Genomic DNA, 17,571 nt, shown 5'->3' with positions numbered 1-17,571 from the left:
GACATAAAAATCTTTGAATGTTCCTCTCAGAACAACCAATCTGTGGCCATGTACAGAACGTTGTATAACATGACATAGACTCAGAGTTTTGAGTCTGTGAATCTTCAGAAATCTTCCTCAGTCAAAGACAAAGACACAAGGCTGGTATGTATGAGGTTTGAGTTGTAATTAACAAACCAGGACACTACCTCCTAACAGGGAACTGGCTCTGCATTTTTTGTTGGCTTGCTTGTTCAGAGCTGAATGATATAGTTGTTATGTAAACATAAGTTCAGACACATAAGTACAAAACTGCCAAAGATGTGTTAATGGTGATTTAGAAGTGTTGCCATTACATGGTTGACCCCCTGCAGAGCACTGTGGTGGGCTCTAGTGTATTTAAAGGCGTTGTATGTAAGAATGTGGCCAAAACGGTTACTGCACTCAAAATCAAAATACTGCAGCGAGTCCGCCCCCCCTCTCCTACAGATTAGAGGTTGCTGCTCTGTGCTGAATTGCTGCGGTGTGCTCCGGCGTCCGGCAAAAATAGAAGTCCTGTGTATCTGTTGCGGAGGGCTCCAGAGTGCCGCAGCTGAGACAGAGCCGGGATGCAGCACAGCCGCAGCCGGTGGAAACACACACATTGACTAGAATTGAATCCTATCGGCTCCGCTGCCGTGCTGGAGCGCAGACGCAACCAACACGCATCTGGTGGAAATTGGGGGTGATTTGTTTGCCCACGGGCGGCTGCCGTGGCAGGGGCCGCGTCGCCGCTTCCTTCATCTTCGGTTTTCCAGCGGACCGTTCAAGCAAGTCCAGCTTCTCTGCTGCTAACGCTGCTGCCGGGATACAGCTGAGGAGGAGCCGGCTGCTAATGCTATGTACCGGGACACTGCTAATGCTGCTTGCCGTGCTGCTAACGTTTGTTTCTCAAAAAAATCAGTCGGGTTGATGACCCACCTGCACATAGGCTACAATGTATTATCGAAAATGAATAACAGTTGAAAGTATTCGAAATGTCCATCCCTGTCTAGCTATGATGCTAGTTAGCCAACTTTGGCTAAAGCTTACCTGTCGAGGAGAAGTAGCCACTTCGACATCCGATTTCAAATTCTTCTCCGCTTTCAACCGTCTCCACCGTTCAAAAGCATCTCCTATATAGACCCTCGCTTTGCCTCGTTTGGGTTTAGTCGCACCATCAGCCATTGTAGCTCAGTCGTAACTGTAACTGATGCTGAGACTCTATTGACTGCATGACTGGTAGACGCTGGTGGGTGGCGCAACAGGCCAAAACACAAATTCAAAACATAAACATGATTTGCAGACCGTAAAAAATGTTTTAAATAAGAATATTCTGGTTGTACTATTGTTGTTGGTGAGATCAGTATGTTATATTAATATTATTCTGTGACATATTAGGAGGATTTTATGACTATTTGCTTTAGATTTCTTACATATAGCTCCTTTAAAGTTTATGTATTTACTGTGAAATTTCTCTCCTTCTTAAATCTCCTTCTTAATTTGTGGTATTATAAACACCACAGCCACTGAAGGCCACTATTGGGAGTTGAGGCTTTTGTTTGGACAAAACAACCAATTGCAAGACATTATCTGAGCCTCTGAGAAGTGGTGATGGGTATTGTTTGACTAGTCATTTAAAATTGTCCAAAAAATAGATAAAGTAATTGAGGAAGTAAATAAACATTCAAGCCAGCATGACTTGAGCAGCTTAATTAAAAATAATCACCAAGTTTGTTGGTTTGGATAAACTATCATTGATTTATAGCAAAATTTTGCACAGGGGCAGTGCACTTGTTTAGAAGTGGTGGCGCCTCCTATTGAGCAATTTCAAAATAATTTTCCACACATGGTTCAACATTGTTCTGAAACATATCCTGCAAGTTTCGCAATGATTGGACAAATGATGTCTAATTTATGGTCTGCTTTGTGTTATGTCATGCCTGTTTTGTGCATCAATAACGATTGTGGTTGATTTGAATGAAATGTTCAGTGTGCATTTTAGCTATGTATTTGGACATACTCTGCAAGTTTCCTGATGATTAGCCTAACAGTTGTGGAATTAGGTTTGTTTGCGTGCTGAGCATGCTTGTGAAGTTCATTGGTCAGTATTTTAAAAATGCAGTGAGACATCAACAAGCTTTATGCAACTTTTGACAAGCTGGGTCCAATAATGTTCCACTAAAATTTGGGACAAATCGGACTTAAAGTTTAGGAGGAGATGTCAAAACTCAGGTGGACATGTGCGTCCCAAGGCCAAGTGGGTGATATTTCTAGGGAAGCATTTTCATATCATTTCCAGTTAAAGGGCCAAAGTTCATGTTTAGACATTCCAGCTCATGGCAATTTAAGGTGTCTGATAATAAACCAGCACAAACTCAAAATGATTCTGCCCCTTCAGGAACCAGCACAGCAACAATAGAGTTTCAACCATTTGGGCTTCAACCCCATATAGATAATATAATAAATTTCAAATGATAAAATAATAAATAAAAAAGGTTAGTTGCATCCATAATCAGTTTGCATTTTGAATTCGTATTCCCACATCTCTGAAATATATACCAGAAAAGCATTTCTTCTACAGCACATTTTAGGGAATGTGTCAGATGCATTTATTTTTCACTCAGGTTTCATGGCCGCTCAGCTTGAAATTAACAGGCTACGGGCAACTTGTTGACTGTGTTACCTGCAGGCTGAACACTCAGTCAAAATGCTGCTGTAAATGCACTTTGACGCTTTTAAACGCACTTTAAGCAAAAAGTGTTACTGGTGAGTCCTTCTGCTATAACATGATCTGATCTCTCTTGTTAACCCAACAGGAAGTGTACCCAGTCAGAGGGGAAATAGCGCTCTCATCCAACGACCTCCAACTGGTGCTACAAGTGGAACGTAATCAGTGAGTATCCTTCCTCTCCTACCATCCTTCCTGCCTCAGCACCTTTAATAACCTCCTCTGTCTTCCACCTGAGAAGAGGAATTAATTGGGTGAATGTAGTGAAGTGATAATAGAGAGAGATATCAGAAAGCTGCCTTTGTGCCTCTTCTCTCAGCTCCGTCTTGAATTTTCCATGGGTCTGTGCTTTACCAAAAGTGCAGAAATATTTCCACATCTTGAAAGCATAATAAAGATTGAATGGATGGCTTTATGTGCTAGTGCCAATAGCATTTATAGCCCAATAACCCTGAAGCAACAAGCTTTGAGCTCTTATTTTATAAAGAACATGTTCAGAATACTGAGAATTTTGTTAGGTCAATGGGTCAGCACAGACAGCTTTGGGAATCACTGATGCTGAAAAAGAACGCTAAAGTTCCATTAGGTGCATTATTTGATGGTCATGGACAGTTGCTCGTCCATGACTGTGATAGTTTAGTCATGGTTTCAACTAATGGAATTGGAATCCTCTCATATTTGCCTCGACAGAGATAAATATGACATGCTCTTGAATCACAGCTTTAGTTATTTGCTCCATTGTAATGGGAGCAGGGAATGTGTGAGTGACACACCTCAGGGCACAAAGAGAAGCGAGGCTAATCAGAATGAGCCTTGGGTTTCATGGAGGGCACGTGGAGCAGGGTAGAAGGCTGGCATAGGTTATGATGTTCCTGTGATAACATCATGGGGAGCTCTGTCTGGTGCGTGCACATTAGCCAGAGACGTGCCGTGACTCCCAAGGTGGACCACTGAACATGCTCATACAGCCCCGAGGGGGAGAGAACATGTCTGAACACTTCCCCTCTGTTGAGCAGAGACTCCTGACCAAACACACCCTCACAACACTACTCGTGACGATTTCATTAGGGATGTCTAGTTACACTAATTAAGTGCAGACTTTTATGTTTAGTGAGGAGAGAAGCTCATAATCAAAATGGACACCCTCATCTATTTCACAGTATAAGGACCACAACTCGACAGTGTAACATTACTGTAAAGCTGGCCTTTTTTTGGATAAAAACTGTTGGGAAATCTTCATAGGAATTATCAAAACATAACACCCCTTTTTGTTGACCTCTAATTAGGCCTACTTTACATTACATGGTTCAAGTGACCCAATTCCGATTTTTTCCTCTCAAGCAACACAGATCGGATCTGTAACGTGAACGTGTAAACAGGGAAAAAAAATGCATGATATTGGATATTGTCAGATCAGATTCAGGCCTCCTTCATATGTGGAAATATATCGGATATGAATCAGATATCTGCCAATAGGTCTGTAATCTAAACAGACAGATCGGACATTTCCTGGCAATCCACATCGTACGTCATGAATAATGCGACAACAGCGCATTTTGATGACATGCTCATGAGCGAGGGAAAGGAAGGAAAGCCGAATAAATCGCATGTCAATCAAAAACTATGAACCAAGAAAAGCACAATCTATCCCGAGTGAGACAAACTGCTTGATCCCCGTCTCCAGTGTACCAGCAGAGAACCCGCAGAACCGAATCAGCGAAAAAACACACCGGGCTACACAGCCTCTCTACCTGAGAAGCTGAAGCTGCGGCTCGCACCCTCGACACACAGACATACAGACGGTGCTTCTGCATGCCAGCCAAACGTGTGCACAACTGTGAAATAAATATGTGAGGTGTACGTTGCTTTTCTATCTTTTTTTTTATATATTTCTTTCTTTCTTTCTGTCAGTGACATACACTCCTAGCACAGGAAAGGTTGTTTTTATTGACTGAGTTGATTATTAAGCCATAGTGATGCGCGGATTGGCTCTGATAGCACCCGAATCAGCATGTATCCATGCCCTATCATCCAGCTGCACCCGTCTGCAGCTGCACGGACATTTCCACTGCTCTGTGTAGGCTAAGTTACCTTTTAAATTATGTGGAGCAGCGCCAGATTTCCAGGTGATTTATTCTTTAACGATTAACTTCAAATATTTAAAGTTAGTCTTTAAAATTGCTTTCAATAATGTAAATATTTCCATGCACGCAGTAATGTCAAATACCGTGGGACATTTACACAGTGGTCAAGAGTGCTGGACCCCGAAGTGTCGCACAAAAAACTGGAAGCTGCCTGTGTTCTGTTTTGCCTCCGTGTGTCTGTGAAAAATAAGGTGAATAGAACATGTAAACAGAACATGTAAACAGCAGTCAGGAAAAATCGGATATAGGCAACAAATCGGAATTGGGCATCAAGACATGGTAGTGTAAAGGCAGCCTTAGAGCTCTTGGCCCAGCTGCTCAGAATTATTTTGATCAGATTTTGGATCAAATCTTAAAAATGGGTTGTTCAAAAGAAAAAAGGATTATGAATTGGAATGGATCATGTCATCCAGCTTTGGTTTTGATCTGGATGAAACCCTCAATATGAGCAGTTCAGAAGTTGTTAGTGAGATCGGGATACCTTTGATCCCAAAACTCAGGATGATCCTGATCCAAACAGAAGACTGGATTCAGGGTGGATTTCAGGAACAAAATGTGATACAACTTTTAAATTGGTTGATTATGTAAACATTTATTTCACTCATTCTTGAGATTTTGGACGAAACCTTATCTTTTGGGGTTTTTGATTTTTACTCTTTAAGAAGGCTGGAAAATATATTTTAAAAGAACTGTGAATCCGCTCTGATTGTTGTAAAGGCACCATTGCCTCAGGAATCTGGAAATCTCACGGTTCAGAAACACTTAAAAGCTCATTTCTATCATAAGTGGTCCCAAAGTTATTTAATGTTTTCTGTAGAGTATGTCACAGGGTTAAAATACAACATTAAAAAAACAAACAGTTCGGCACGTGAGATCCTTAAAGGTACTTGTTATTTTACATATAGGATCATACTTTTTTAGAGAGCTACTTTAAGTCCCCCGTCACAGCTGTCTGCGGCGTCAGTGTGTGTCAGTTTAACACTGACACATTGCTGTTGTATTCAAATTTGAATTGTCCTTTTGTCACAGTGATTGTTAGCTTGTTGTGAAAGAACGTGGGAAGCGCTGCACTGCAGGTGTGTGGTTTTAAAAGCAAGTGTGAGGTGCTTGAATGAGTCCGTAAAAGGCAGCGTACACATACTGGATGCATAGGATTTCAGTTGCTTGGAAACAGATTGATGACTTGGAATAAGAGAAGACAAACGGAGGAACGGACACAGACAGTTAGGCAGGCCCACAGTAAAACAAGAGGCCCTGAGACAATGGTGGCATACATGAAACAGACAGGCAGTGATGAATGAGAAGGAGAGGAGAGGGAAACTGGTGACGGTACACTGACTCTGGGCCAGGGAGCCCCGCTGTGTGATACAGGACAGCCAGTTGGCAGTCTGTGCTTATTTTAAACCAGCAGTCCCAGTGAAGCACACAAGTTTGGTCTGGACCAGCGAATGTAGGTCAGAGAAAGAGGGACACATTCTAGGGAGGCAGTCCCTCTGCTGATGGAGGAGTTACTGGGAATGTTACTGGAAACTGAGTTTATTTTATCTACTGGGCCTCTTCCACTGGGACAGGACTGGAACTTGGCCAGAGTGTTTGAAGGCCAAGTTCATTACTTCTACTCTTATAAAAGGAGGAGAAACTATATCTGGTTCCAATAAAACAAGATAAATATTACATAATGATCTGATTAAAAACAAGAATAAATATCTTGTTATAGCGGAAAAGGGTTTTGCTGTCAGGAGTCAGGACGATACAATTATAAGGATCTATTTTTACAACAAAGCATGCCATTTAAAAGAGAAAACATCATACAATCATAAACATGTATTGTTATCACAATAAAGTGTCTTCTAGGAGAAAAAAGACAAAAGAATCCAATGTACGGAGAAAACATATGACAATAGAATGATAAAAGTATCATGTTATTATGACAAAGTATCTTGTTATATGGAGAACAAGCTCTTCATCTCATTATAATCACATAGGTATCACATTATAAAAAAACTGTATTGTAGTTATCACAAAGTATGTCACTGTAAGGGCAAAGAATATCTCATTAAAATAACAGTTATCAGTCATCATCAGTACTTTGTTATAAGAAAAATGTATTGCATTATAGTGAAAAAGTATAAAGCATCTCTTTATTATTAGCATTATTGTTATTATGATAAATGTTTCTTGTTATCACAGCAGAGTGTGATAAGGAGGAAAAATGAGAACAGCAACTAATTGTTACAGAAAAGAATTTCATTGACAGAAAAAATGTCTTTTTAAATTGTGATAAAAACATTATGAAATTCTAACAAAGCATCTTGTTATTTGAGGGAAAAATGTCTTAATAATTAAACTATTGCCTCATAACAACAACCCACCTTGTCATATTATGGTATAATGTTAAAATATGTCACAATTAACAATATCTGAACCCAGCACAACAAAATATAGTAGGTAATATATGTAAAGAAAAAATGTCTCAGCATACAAATAGAACTCTCTTTATCAAAACAAAGCATCGTGCTATTAGGAAGAATAGCCTTATATCTTGTCATTGCAACAAAATATCTCCTTGTTCATGTTATAATGAGAGTACACGTTATAATAAACAAATTAAATCATGTCTCTGTAAGGACAGAAACATGTCTTGTGATTAAAGAAATACCCACATAGTCATAAATATCATGTATGACTTATCAGCTATTTCATACTGAGAAAAATGTTGGCCTTTCTCATATTGTGAAAGGTTTCTCATCACAATGAAAAGTGTGCTTTAGCTTTAGCGGCACATTTCAAAGCGCTATCCATTTAGAGGTAGTGACATTTTGTGTTGTTAATGTCTTGCCTTTATTAGCTATATATTCTGTTGGCTTTGCAGACAGACAGCTGGCTAGCCATGTTAACATGCAGAAAATGGTGCCCCTTGCCTGCCCATTGATCTCATCTAGTTAGCTAGCCTTGGCAGGAGCTAGCCAGTGACGCCGCTTTTTCGGTACCCTTTATTGTTTACTATGTTAGCACCATGAGTCATGCTGACGCCGCTAACAACAACAACGCAAAGGGCGCTCCCACCTAACCCAGGTAGTGTGCAGTACATAGCAGCGGCTGCTAGCTTACCAGTGTAGCATAAATACCTTATGAGCTTTGTTTTGCTACTGCACAGTGAAAGTTATACTAGTAAACTGAAGAGTAGCTATTAGGGATAGACCAATATGGATTTTTTAGGGCCGATGCCGATACCGATTTTTTTCCATCACCCTTAGCCGATAACCGATTATGGACTGCCGATTTTCTTGAGCCGATATTTGGGGCCGATACTGCTAAAATAAGAAACATTTATTGAACAGTAAAAATACTAAAACAAGATGGAAAGTTGAGGTAGAACAGGTAGAATATTATTATTATTATTATTATTATCATACATTCAAATAAAAAAAAGAGTTCAGTGCTCTTAAATCTTCCAGCAATGTCTTTATAAAATAAACAATATTTAAGCTGAAGCATAAATAAAACAACTACTGTACACAGTAGGATTCAACAGCTTTGTTCAACTTAACCACATATTTTCAAATGAAAAAAAGTGCCAGGGAAAAATAAATCCACGAACCCACGCACGTATCGGCCAATGCCGATACAAGTAAAAAACTCAAATATCGGCCCGATATATCAGCCGGCCGATGTATCGGTCTATCCTTAGTAGCTATATTATATATTATAGTTAAAATCTAATAGAACCATATTTTTTTACCAAATACCTTGATATTGCAATGATATTGAAGGGTTGACTATTGGTGCTTTCACAATATATTTACACAGCTACATTTTTGTTAAATCACCATAAGTATTGCGGGTGTAGAACAACAGCACAGTCTGGTATGTTCAGGAGAGGACATCACTTTTCTGTAATCTGGCCTTTAAAACCAGGAAAAGACTTAGGATATTACAATATCCAAGATAATATTTAGTCACATATCATGATATCGATATAATATTGATATATTGTCAAGTCCTACAGTTCACCAAGTGATACTCAAGATGCTGCATTATTTAAGAGGAAGCTTGTTCTGTCATCTTTTGTTCTTCTTTCTAACCTTCAGAATCTGCTGTCCATTGCTTTCCTCTCCTCAGCACTGGAGACATTCAAGTGAATCATATGTGAAAAGTGCTAAATCAAACTGATAGACTGGTCTTAGCGTGACTTCTTCATTTCAAGTAGTTTAAACAGACATGAGGGAGGAGGAGGAGAGATGGATGGAATGAGAATGAGCTGGGATTGTGCTGGAGGGGCAGCTGACCTACACACAGATCCTGGGAATAGATTGAGTGTGTGTGTGTGTGTGTGTGTGTGTGGGTCGTGGAATGCCAGCTGACGTAAGGCTCGACATGCCTGTGCTGGCAGAAGTAGCCATAACAGACATATGACTTAGAATGTGGTGGCAGTTTGTCTGTAAATGTTTGGCCATCGTGCCACTGGTTCCAACTGATGTACTGAGTAATATACTGAAACAACCACTTGCATACAGTGAAGATTAACTGGGTCCCAGTTGTTTATGACATACTTAGCGGGTTTTTTGTAAGTACACTGGAAACATCAGCAAATCAAGTACACTGCAGTAGTAACTGATAAAACTAGCTGGGACATTCATACCTAAACATGCTTAATTTTTGAGAGTGGTGTTGAGAAACTCCAGGAAGATCTTAGAAAACTGAAAAGTATAAAACAAATTTTCAGGGTCAAGAAAAATGAGAATCTCAGCTTTTGAGTTAGTGCCTGAATAAGATTTAAGTGTGTGAGCCTGTTCTGCTGTAAAGTTGGGTATTTTAACAGTGGGATCTATGGGTATTGACTCGCTCTAGGAGCCAGCCTCAAGTGGTCATTCGAGGAACTGCAGATTTTGGCACTTCCACATTTGCTTATTTTTCAGCCCTGAAGGTGGTAAAAAGGATGTCAGGGTTTGAACAGGGCTGTGTAGAAGGGGGTCAGATTGGCCTTTAAGTACTTCTAGTACTCTATTCAGTGCTCCATCCAAAAGGAACAATAAAACTGTTAAAACCGCACATTCAGTGCGGCTATAAAACCATGCTAAAATGATGTGAGAATTGATATTGGACATATAACTAATTGAGGTTTTGATAACAGAAAATGAAATTTTCTTGTGAAGTTATCAAATTTAGCTAGGTAGCTCCCACTGGACCCAGTTGGTGTTTAGTGCAAGAGGAGCAAAATGAACCTGTAGATTGACATGCGTAACTGGTCAAAAATGCCGATTAATGGTTAGCCGTTGACATAGCTACCATCAACAAAATACAGTTAGCTTCTTTTGTGTGCAGTACAGATGGACCTATCGCTCTATTGGTCTTTTCTGCAGAAGACAAGTGAACTCACCTTTTAAATATCAAAATGATACTCAGGTATGATACTTTTCTTTGTGTTATAATCCAGATTACTAGTACAGACGCAGGCCTGTTGCATGTTTACCAGGTAATTACTAAGGATAGACCGATACATCAGCCGGCCAATATATCGGGCCGATATTTGAGTTTTTTACTTGTATCGGCATCAGCCGATACGTGCGTGAGTTCGTGGATTTATTTTTCCCTGGCACTTTTTTTCATTTGAAAGTATGTGGTTAAGTTGAACAAAGCTGTTGAATCCTACTGTGTACAGTAGTTGTTGTTTTATTTATGCTACAGTTTAAATAATTGTTTATTTTATAAAGACATTACTGGAAGATTTAAGAGCACTGAACTCTTTTTTTTTATTTGAATGTATTGTAATAATAATAATAATAATAATAATAATAATAATAATATTCTACCTGTTCTACCTCAACTTTCCATCTTGTTTTAGTATTTTTTACTGTTCAATAAATGTTTCTTATTTTAAACTTGAGACCTGTAATATTTGTTATCATTGTGTCATTTTTTTTATGTAAATTGAGGGAGCAAAAGCAGTATCGGCCCCAAATATCGGCTCAAGAAAATCGGCAGTCCATAATTGGTCATTGGCTAAGGGTGATGGAAAAAAATCGGTATCGGCATCGGCCCTAAAAAATCCATATCGGTCTATCCCTAGTAATTACAGCTATAGAGATGAGACATTTCATGTCACTGTTGCAGTTGCACACTCTGGATCAAACCCTGAGATATATTCTCCCATCAATAATTATTTCATGGAAAGCACTGCTATGAAAAAAAGCAATTTCCTCATCCAGTAGGACATAATCTCATAAAAGCAAAACTAATTCTTAAACAGGGAAAATGAAACCGCCTTCCAGGAAAAAAAAATCTATAATAAAAAAATAATCTGTGTAGAAACCGAACTGGCACAGTCTCAACGAATTAAATCAAGAAAAGCTGCTTCACTTTAAAACTTAACAACATCACTTTTGCTAATGTTACAGGTACTCAGCTGCATATCTGTGTGTGTGTGTGTGTGTGTGTGTGTGTGTGTGTGTGTGTGTGTGCGTGTACAAGCAAGGAAAAAGAATTAAGCAAACGTGTACATTATTAAAGAAGTGCCAGCAGGGTAATCATCATATATTAAATATTAATAGCATCAAAACAATTGGCCATATCATTCAATTAGTTTGCATTGGCTGGCGGAGCTCGGCAGCTTTATCTCGTCGCCTCAGTATATCTCACACACACAGCTCAGGATGTTGGCATTGCACTTAAAGAGCACATTTAATTTTAATTGCAGATTTTCTGTTGAGGGTTCCTAGATGGAGTGTAAGCTCTTTCTGTGTTAATGAAAGCCTTGATTACACTGCCACCCTGGGATGATATGTAATGAAATGGGCAATACATGCCATCCATTGTACATAGTGATGAGGCAGACCCTTGCAAATGTGTCTAGTTGAGCTAAACGTATTGCCGTACTCCAGGCGCCGGACCTGACAAGGTGTTAATTAGGACCAGAGTCCTCTGAGAGTCTGACTTCACAAAGACAAGTTTAGAGGGAGCGGCACTTTTTAAGCACTCTCCTGGCAACAGCTTTTATTATCCTGGTTCCATCATCGATTTTTCCCCGGGAACTAGTTTGTTTGAACTTGGCTGCAGCCCCACTGTGTCTCCACTTTAATAATGATTAAAATCAATAATGAGCTTTGTTCTGTTAATCTGCTCTAATCCAGCTCGGGATGTCAGCTCAGGCGATGACTGGCAGCTCCGAGCCGGCCTGCGTCCGCCTCCTATTTTCTGCGAAGGAAAAGCCCAAGAAAACCACTCCAAGTCGGAGCCGCTTCAACTGGCAGGATGAAGGGATGAAGGGAGTGAGGGGAGAGGAGAGAGGAGGACAAGGAGGGGGGCTGACGTATGAGTCACTACCAGGAAATGAATTGTCCTTCAAAGGCTCTATGGAGTGTGGGAAAGACGGAGACACTGCAGAGAGTTAAAGGAGCTCACAGGAAACACAATAAACCTTCAGTGAAAGTTAGTCCTGGAGGTCAGAGAGGGTAAGGAAAAGAAGAAGATGTAAAGACAGAGTGAGACAGAGAGCAGGTGGTGGTGTTTGGGTGATGTGAGCCTTGGCCTGCCAGACCTGTTATACCCCGCAGACTCTGCAGTGCTTCCTGTTTGGCATGTGCTGAGGAAGTCCTGCTAGAGCAGCTGTGCAGCCTTGAAACATAATATATTTACTCCACATTTCTGCATGGTTGCGTATCAGCAGAAACACACACACTCCCTGACATCTGATGCGTATACAGTACAGTCCTGTTCACCATTGTGTTTGTATCCCTAAAGACAGCGTAGCCTCATCTGTCAGAGTGTGACCTTCTGAAACTGAATTTCTGAGACAGACCACGACCAAGGCTCAGGCCTGCAGGGCTTTGTTGCCATCTCTCATTTCACTTCACGCCTAAAGTCCAGGGTGACTGATGGCCGGCACAAATCACACTTCACACACCTTTTCCATGTCCTCACACAGCAGAGTCATGCACCACAATACAACTAGACACAGTCAGGTCTTGAAGCCATTTCAACGTCTTAAAGTTTTTATACCACACTTGTGATAGTCCGTGGCTAGAGGCATTATGTTTTGAGGTTGTCTGTCCGTCCGTTCCATTCTCTCAACACAATATCTCAAGAACGCTTTGAGAGTAATTCTTCAAATTTGGCACAATTGGGCTCAAGGATAAACTGATTAGATTTTGGTGGTCAAAGGTCAAGGTCACTGTGACCATGTGTAGGTCTTGAACAGGATATCTCATGAAAGCCATGAGGGAATTTCTTCAAATTTAGCACAAAACAGTCGCTTGGACACAAGGATCAATGGATTAGAATTTGGTAGAGGAGGTCAAAGGTCAAGTCACTGTGACCTTGGGCCCGTTGCATTCTTGTATACGCGATATCTCAAGTATGCCTTGAGTGAACTTCTTCGAAACAACCAACAAAAAAAACAAACAAATTTCACACAAATGAAGAGTAAAGTGATGAAATGATGACATTTTATATCCAAAAGGTCAAAGTTCAACTTTACTGTAGTGTCATGACGTTCTTCAAAACTACTTTTCTGGTAACGTTTAACGTCATCACAGAAGGTGAGACATTTGGTTGGAAACTAAATAGTTAACACTAATCTTGAAACTGTATAGATTGTATAGATATTTTGTGCTGCCAGGTTGCAGTTTTGAGTGAAGCATCCGTGTTTTCAATTTTGTAGCTTTAAGATTTTAGCTTTCATAGTGACTTTTCCTATTTGTTCCATTGACCTGATGGATATTTAATATGCTAGTACACACTCTGCATTTTACGTTAATTGTCGCCACAAAAATGACCTTGAATGTTATTTGAACTGAGACTAGAAAGGCTCAGTCAGTCAATTGATGTCTCTTTTATGTGAAATTTCAGCTGTCACAATGTCCCTGCATGGCATTTCCCAGATCCATTTTCTCTACAGGCCTGTCTTGTTCGATTTGAAAAACATGCAAAGAGTTTAGCTCGCAGCCTGCTGGCCTTCTTTTGAACTCCCCAAATGGATTGGCCTCACCAGTGTTAACATATGATTACTGGATATTTGAGTCCAAGCAATGTTTGAGGTATTTTCCTCAGTACTGATTCTGATGATTGTGATATCAGTCTGTCACTCCAGCTGCGTCATAGCCTTGTGAGGAATTCTAAGCAGGCAACAGGGATGCATCAGTCTCACAGTAAGTAGTAAAAACATGCTGTTCACAAAACAAAGTAAATGGCTTGCCAAATAAGTTTGCATTGTCGACTTTTTGGCCAACCAACCCTTTTTTTTTTCTTTTTTTTTATTTGGCTGGAACCCTCTGCTTTGCCCCCAAAGTAGGGTTGCAGCCCCTATCCCCATGTGGGATTGTTTATATCATCCAGACCCATCTTTCCCCTTCCGTGTCACCTATGATATCTTTTTTATTATTATTATAACAAGCACCAAAGTGAGTATGTTTAGTTTCAGTTAACCTTATATAACTTTATGTATAATTTACCTTAAAGAGTGTAAATCACAGCAAGCGCCTAATAAAAACATTGTATATTTCAGACAGTCCAATTGCCAGAAAAACATTGTACATTTCTGCAAAACTACTATTTAGTTTTGCAGAAACAACTAATACTATCACATTTGCAAGTTATTATGTAGCATGTATGTTAGTGGTTAACCACTTGGTCATGGTTAGGAAAAGGTCATGGTTTGGCCTGAAATAGCTGGTTTTGGGGGCACAACTTCACCTGGAAACATGGTAATGTCTTGGTAAAAAAAAAAAAAACAACACAAAAAAAAAGCTTTTGATGGTGCTAAAAACTAGAGATGCACTGATGGTCGGTGACCAGAATCTGCCAATTTCCAGCTTGATTGGCCTTGACAGGTGACCCGCCAGTCAGATTTCTGTGGATGTTTAATGAGACACTCATCTTTGATATCATAAATGCATTTTCACTGTTTAAAGCTACGTTTCCAGTGGCTTTAAAGAAAAGTGTAAAATATGTTTGTGTATGCTGTCAATTATAGTTTGTTTAAAGAAAGAAAATCTGAATCGGCCTTAATTTGTATCAGCTGCTTAAAAAGTTGGATATTGGAATCAGCCCAGAAAATTGCAAATGGCGAATCTCAAAAGCTGCTTTTAAAACAGCATTGGGTCGTTAAAACACAACTGCTTGTTAACTTCCTTGTTAGTTGGTCCTCTTAGTCTCAATCTGTGTTCTGCAGCCTGTATGGTGTCTTGCTGATGGGTGCCATGCCATCCACCATCCCCTCCATCTCCAGATGAGTCAGTGCATATACTACATCAGTTAGAAATGTTGACATGATACATATTTGGGGTTATCTTCTGGAAACTGGGCTGATTTAGATTAGAAGAAATATGTTGTTGTTGAATGATAATGGCCATGAATGTCATTGCACGAGCACTGACTGTATGTTAGTTGTCTAACAATGAAAGCTTTAGGGTGGCAGTGATGGCCAAGTTGTTAAGGTGTTGGATTTGAATTCCAAAGAGATCCTCCTGTGCATGTTCAAACCCTGCCTGTAGCGTTGAAAGGTTTTAAGTTGTAAGGACATTACAGTGACCACAAACAGAAGGGACAAACAGCAGGTTTTATAAATCCTTGTTAAGATTATATTGTCCATTATAATGTATTGTGGTTAAGATAACAGCATACACTTAAAGCGATACAGAAACATCCTGCTCATTCAAATGACTTCAACCCACAATCACCTGTTTAATAGACAGGTGCATTAAGCAACTAAGGCATTGCATCACCTCTGAAGGTTACTGAATATTAATTGTGTCCACTTAAGTTTGATGTGTACATATGCTGTACATTAATATACTTTGGAATCATTAGATGTTATCTTCTATCTAATATCTATCAATAAATTCTGCATGAATGCAGGAAAAATGTGTTAGGTGTTACTGCATTCCACATCGCAGCACTGACTGTATGGTTGTTCTTTGATGGTGGTAAATAGTGTGTGGCTGCGATGGCCGAGTGGTTAAGGCGTTGGACTTGAAATCCAATGGGATCTTCCCGCGCAGGTTCAAACCCTGCTCGCAGCGTCAGATTTATGTTCTTGTAGTCCGAGTGGTATTGACCAATCACGTTTTAAAGACTGGTAAACAGTCCCAGTGGAGAGGAGGTCTCGGCCCATATCTGCTGGCTACACTGGTTCAACCTGAAATATTGGCCCTCAGCCCCAGAGGCTTCTCACTGTCAAAGGATAGCTGATGGGTTCTGAGGTTGTTTTGTATCTGGAAGAACTCAATCAGCTTACCAGAGATGGACAAATTAATAGAAATAATATATTGTCATGTATTACAATTGCCTTGCAACAAATACAACCATACTGATGAGCAAAGAAGTCCGGTCTTGACCATGACAAAACAATCTCAAATCAGAGCAACCTTCATGACACTGACAACTTTGACTTTAGACTGAACAGACACCACGAACCAACTTATCCTACTTCGGCATTCGGCATTGGGAGTGAGTTACTGCCCCAAGCAAGGGAGTTCAAGTATCTTGGGGAGTTTCCTCCATGGGGTGGCTGGGCTCAGCCTTAGAGATAGGGTGTGGACCTTGGACATCCGCAGGGAGCTCGACGTAGAGCCGCTGCTTTCGGGCATGTGATCAGGACGCCACCTAGTATTGTGGGTGTAAGAGGTGTCCTAGGCACATCCCACTGGTAGGATGCCCCGGGATAGACCCAGAACAAGCTGGAGGGATAATATATCATGTCTGGCCTGGGAACACCTTGGGGTCCCCCAGGAGGAGCTGGAGAGCTGAGGAGAGCGATGTCTGGAGTAATTTGCTTAGCTTGCTGCCCCCATGATGCGGCTTCGGATGGAATATGTGCTCATTCAAAGATAGTATAATGAAGGGCTGAATGACTTTAATTACAACGGAAAATCAGCAACAATGGCTTACACTTTCAAAATCAGGGTATCTAGTCCATAACATTCATAAAGTTTCAAAGGCACTGCTGGGATTTGAACCCAGGATCTCCTGTTTACTAGACAGGCGCTTTAACCAACTAAGCCACAGCACCTTCAGTTATGACAATTGAGTGATATTCATATGATAATAGACTGATGTGTCGTTTTGTGGTGTGTTTGCTGTATATCAACAGACTTAAGAATAATTTGCAGATGCTATCTTGTATCTGGAAAAACTTTGATGGTTTTTTATGATACTTTTACTAGTGTTTTTATTTTGTCTCATACTGTAGATGTGTTTATCACTTGTTGTATGAGGGTTTGGTCAGGATTAAGGAGAGTCTTTTGGTTTGGCCATCAGGTCGTACAGATCAGTTCATTTAAACAGACTGACTCCTTCAAACAGCCTGTCTGCATCTTTTGCATGAACAAAAAACTGAAGGTCACATGCAGCCTGTTAGAACTGTGGAGTTATTGTAAATGATGATTCTGCTTTGTCTCTTCACTCTGGCAGTGCTTTTATGATTATCACAGTACATTTATTAATTATGACATATGACAATTATTCATATTGTCATATTTTTGACAGAACCAAAGATGCTCCATAACAAAAGATGATGCATTACAAGCTGTACCAGTGGTATGAAGCAGTAGGCTATAAACTTCCTGTTTTCTAAGTGGGCGCAGTCATCTCTCCCCTGCTTCCCTCCAGCTTGTTTTGAAGTGCTGAGGTCACTGTGTTGATGGATGAAAGCACACACAATACTAGATACAGTGCAAATGACATAATATAATATGGTGCTGT

At 40.1% G+C, this 17,571-nt stretch overlaps 1 protein-coding gene and 2 non-coding genes across 3 annotated transcripts in view; 2 read left to right on the top strand and 1 right to left on the bottom strand.

Annotated features, from left to right (window-relative positions):
- adam19a (ADAM metallopeptidase domain 19a) overlaps positions 1-17,571 on the top strand; it is a 275,264-nt gene that overhangs the window by 119,995 nt on the left and 137,698 nt on the right. The window contains exon 3 of the mRNA XM_049568017.1: positions 2,817-2,893. Within this exon, the coding sequence (XP_049423974.1) occupies positions 2,817-2,893 (77 nt within the window). The remainder of the gene's footprint in view (positions 1-2,816; positions 2,894-17,571) is intronic.
- Positions 15,809-15,890, top strand: trnas-uga (transfer RNA serine (anticodon UGA)). The gene has a single exon. It is a non-coding gene; the product is annotated as a tRNA-Ser (tRNA).
- trnat-agu (transfer RNA threonine (anticodon AGU)) lies at positions 16,806-16,879 on the bottom strand. The gene has a single exon. It is a non-coding gene; the product is annotated as a tRNA-Thr (tRNA).

This window comes from Epinephelus fuscoguttatus, linkage group LG23 (genome assembly GCF_011397635.1).
Source record: "Epinephelus fuscoguttatus linkage group LG23, E.fuscoguttatus.final_Chr_v1".
NCBI lineage: Eukaryota > Metazoa > Chordata > Actinopteri > Perciformes > Serranidae > Epinephelus > Epinephelus fuscoguttatus.
The sequence above is the reverse complement of the archived record's forward strand: the minus strand, read 5'-3'. Positions and strand labels throughout refer to the sequence as shown.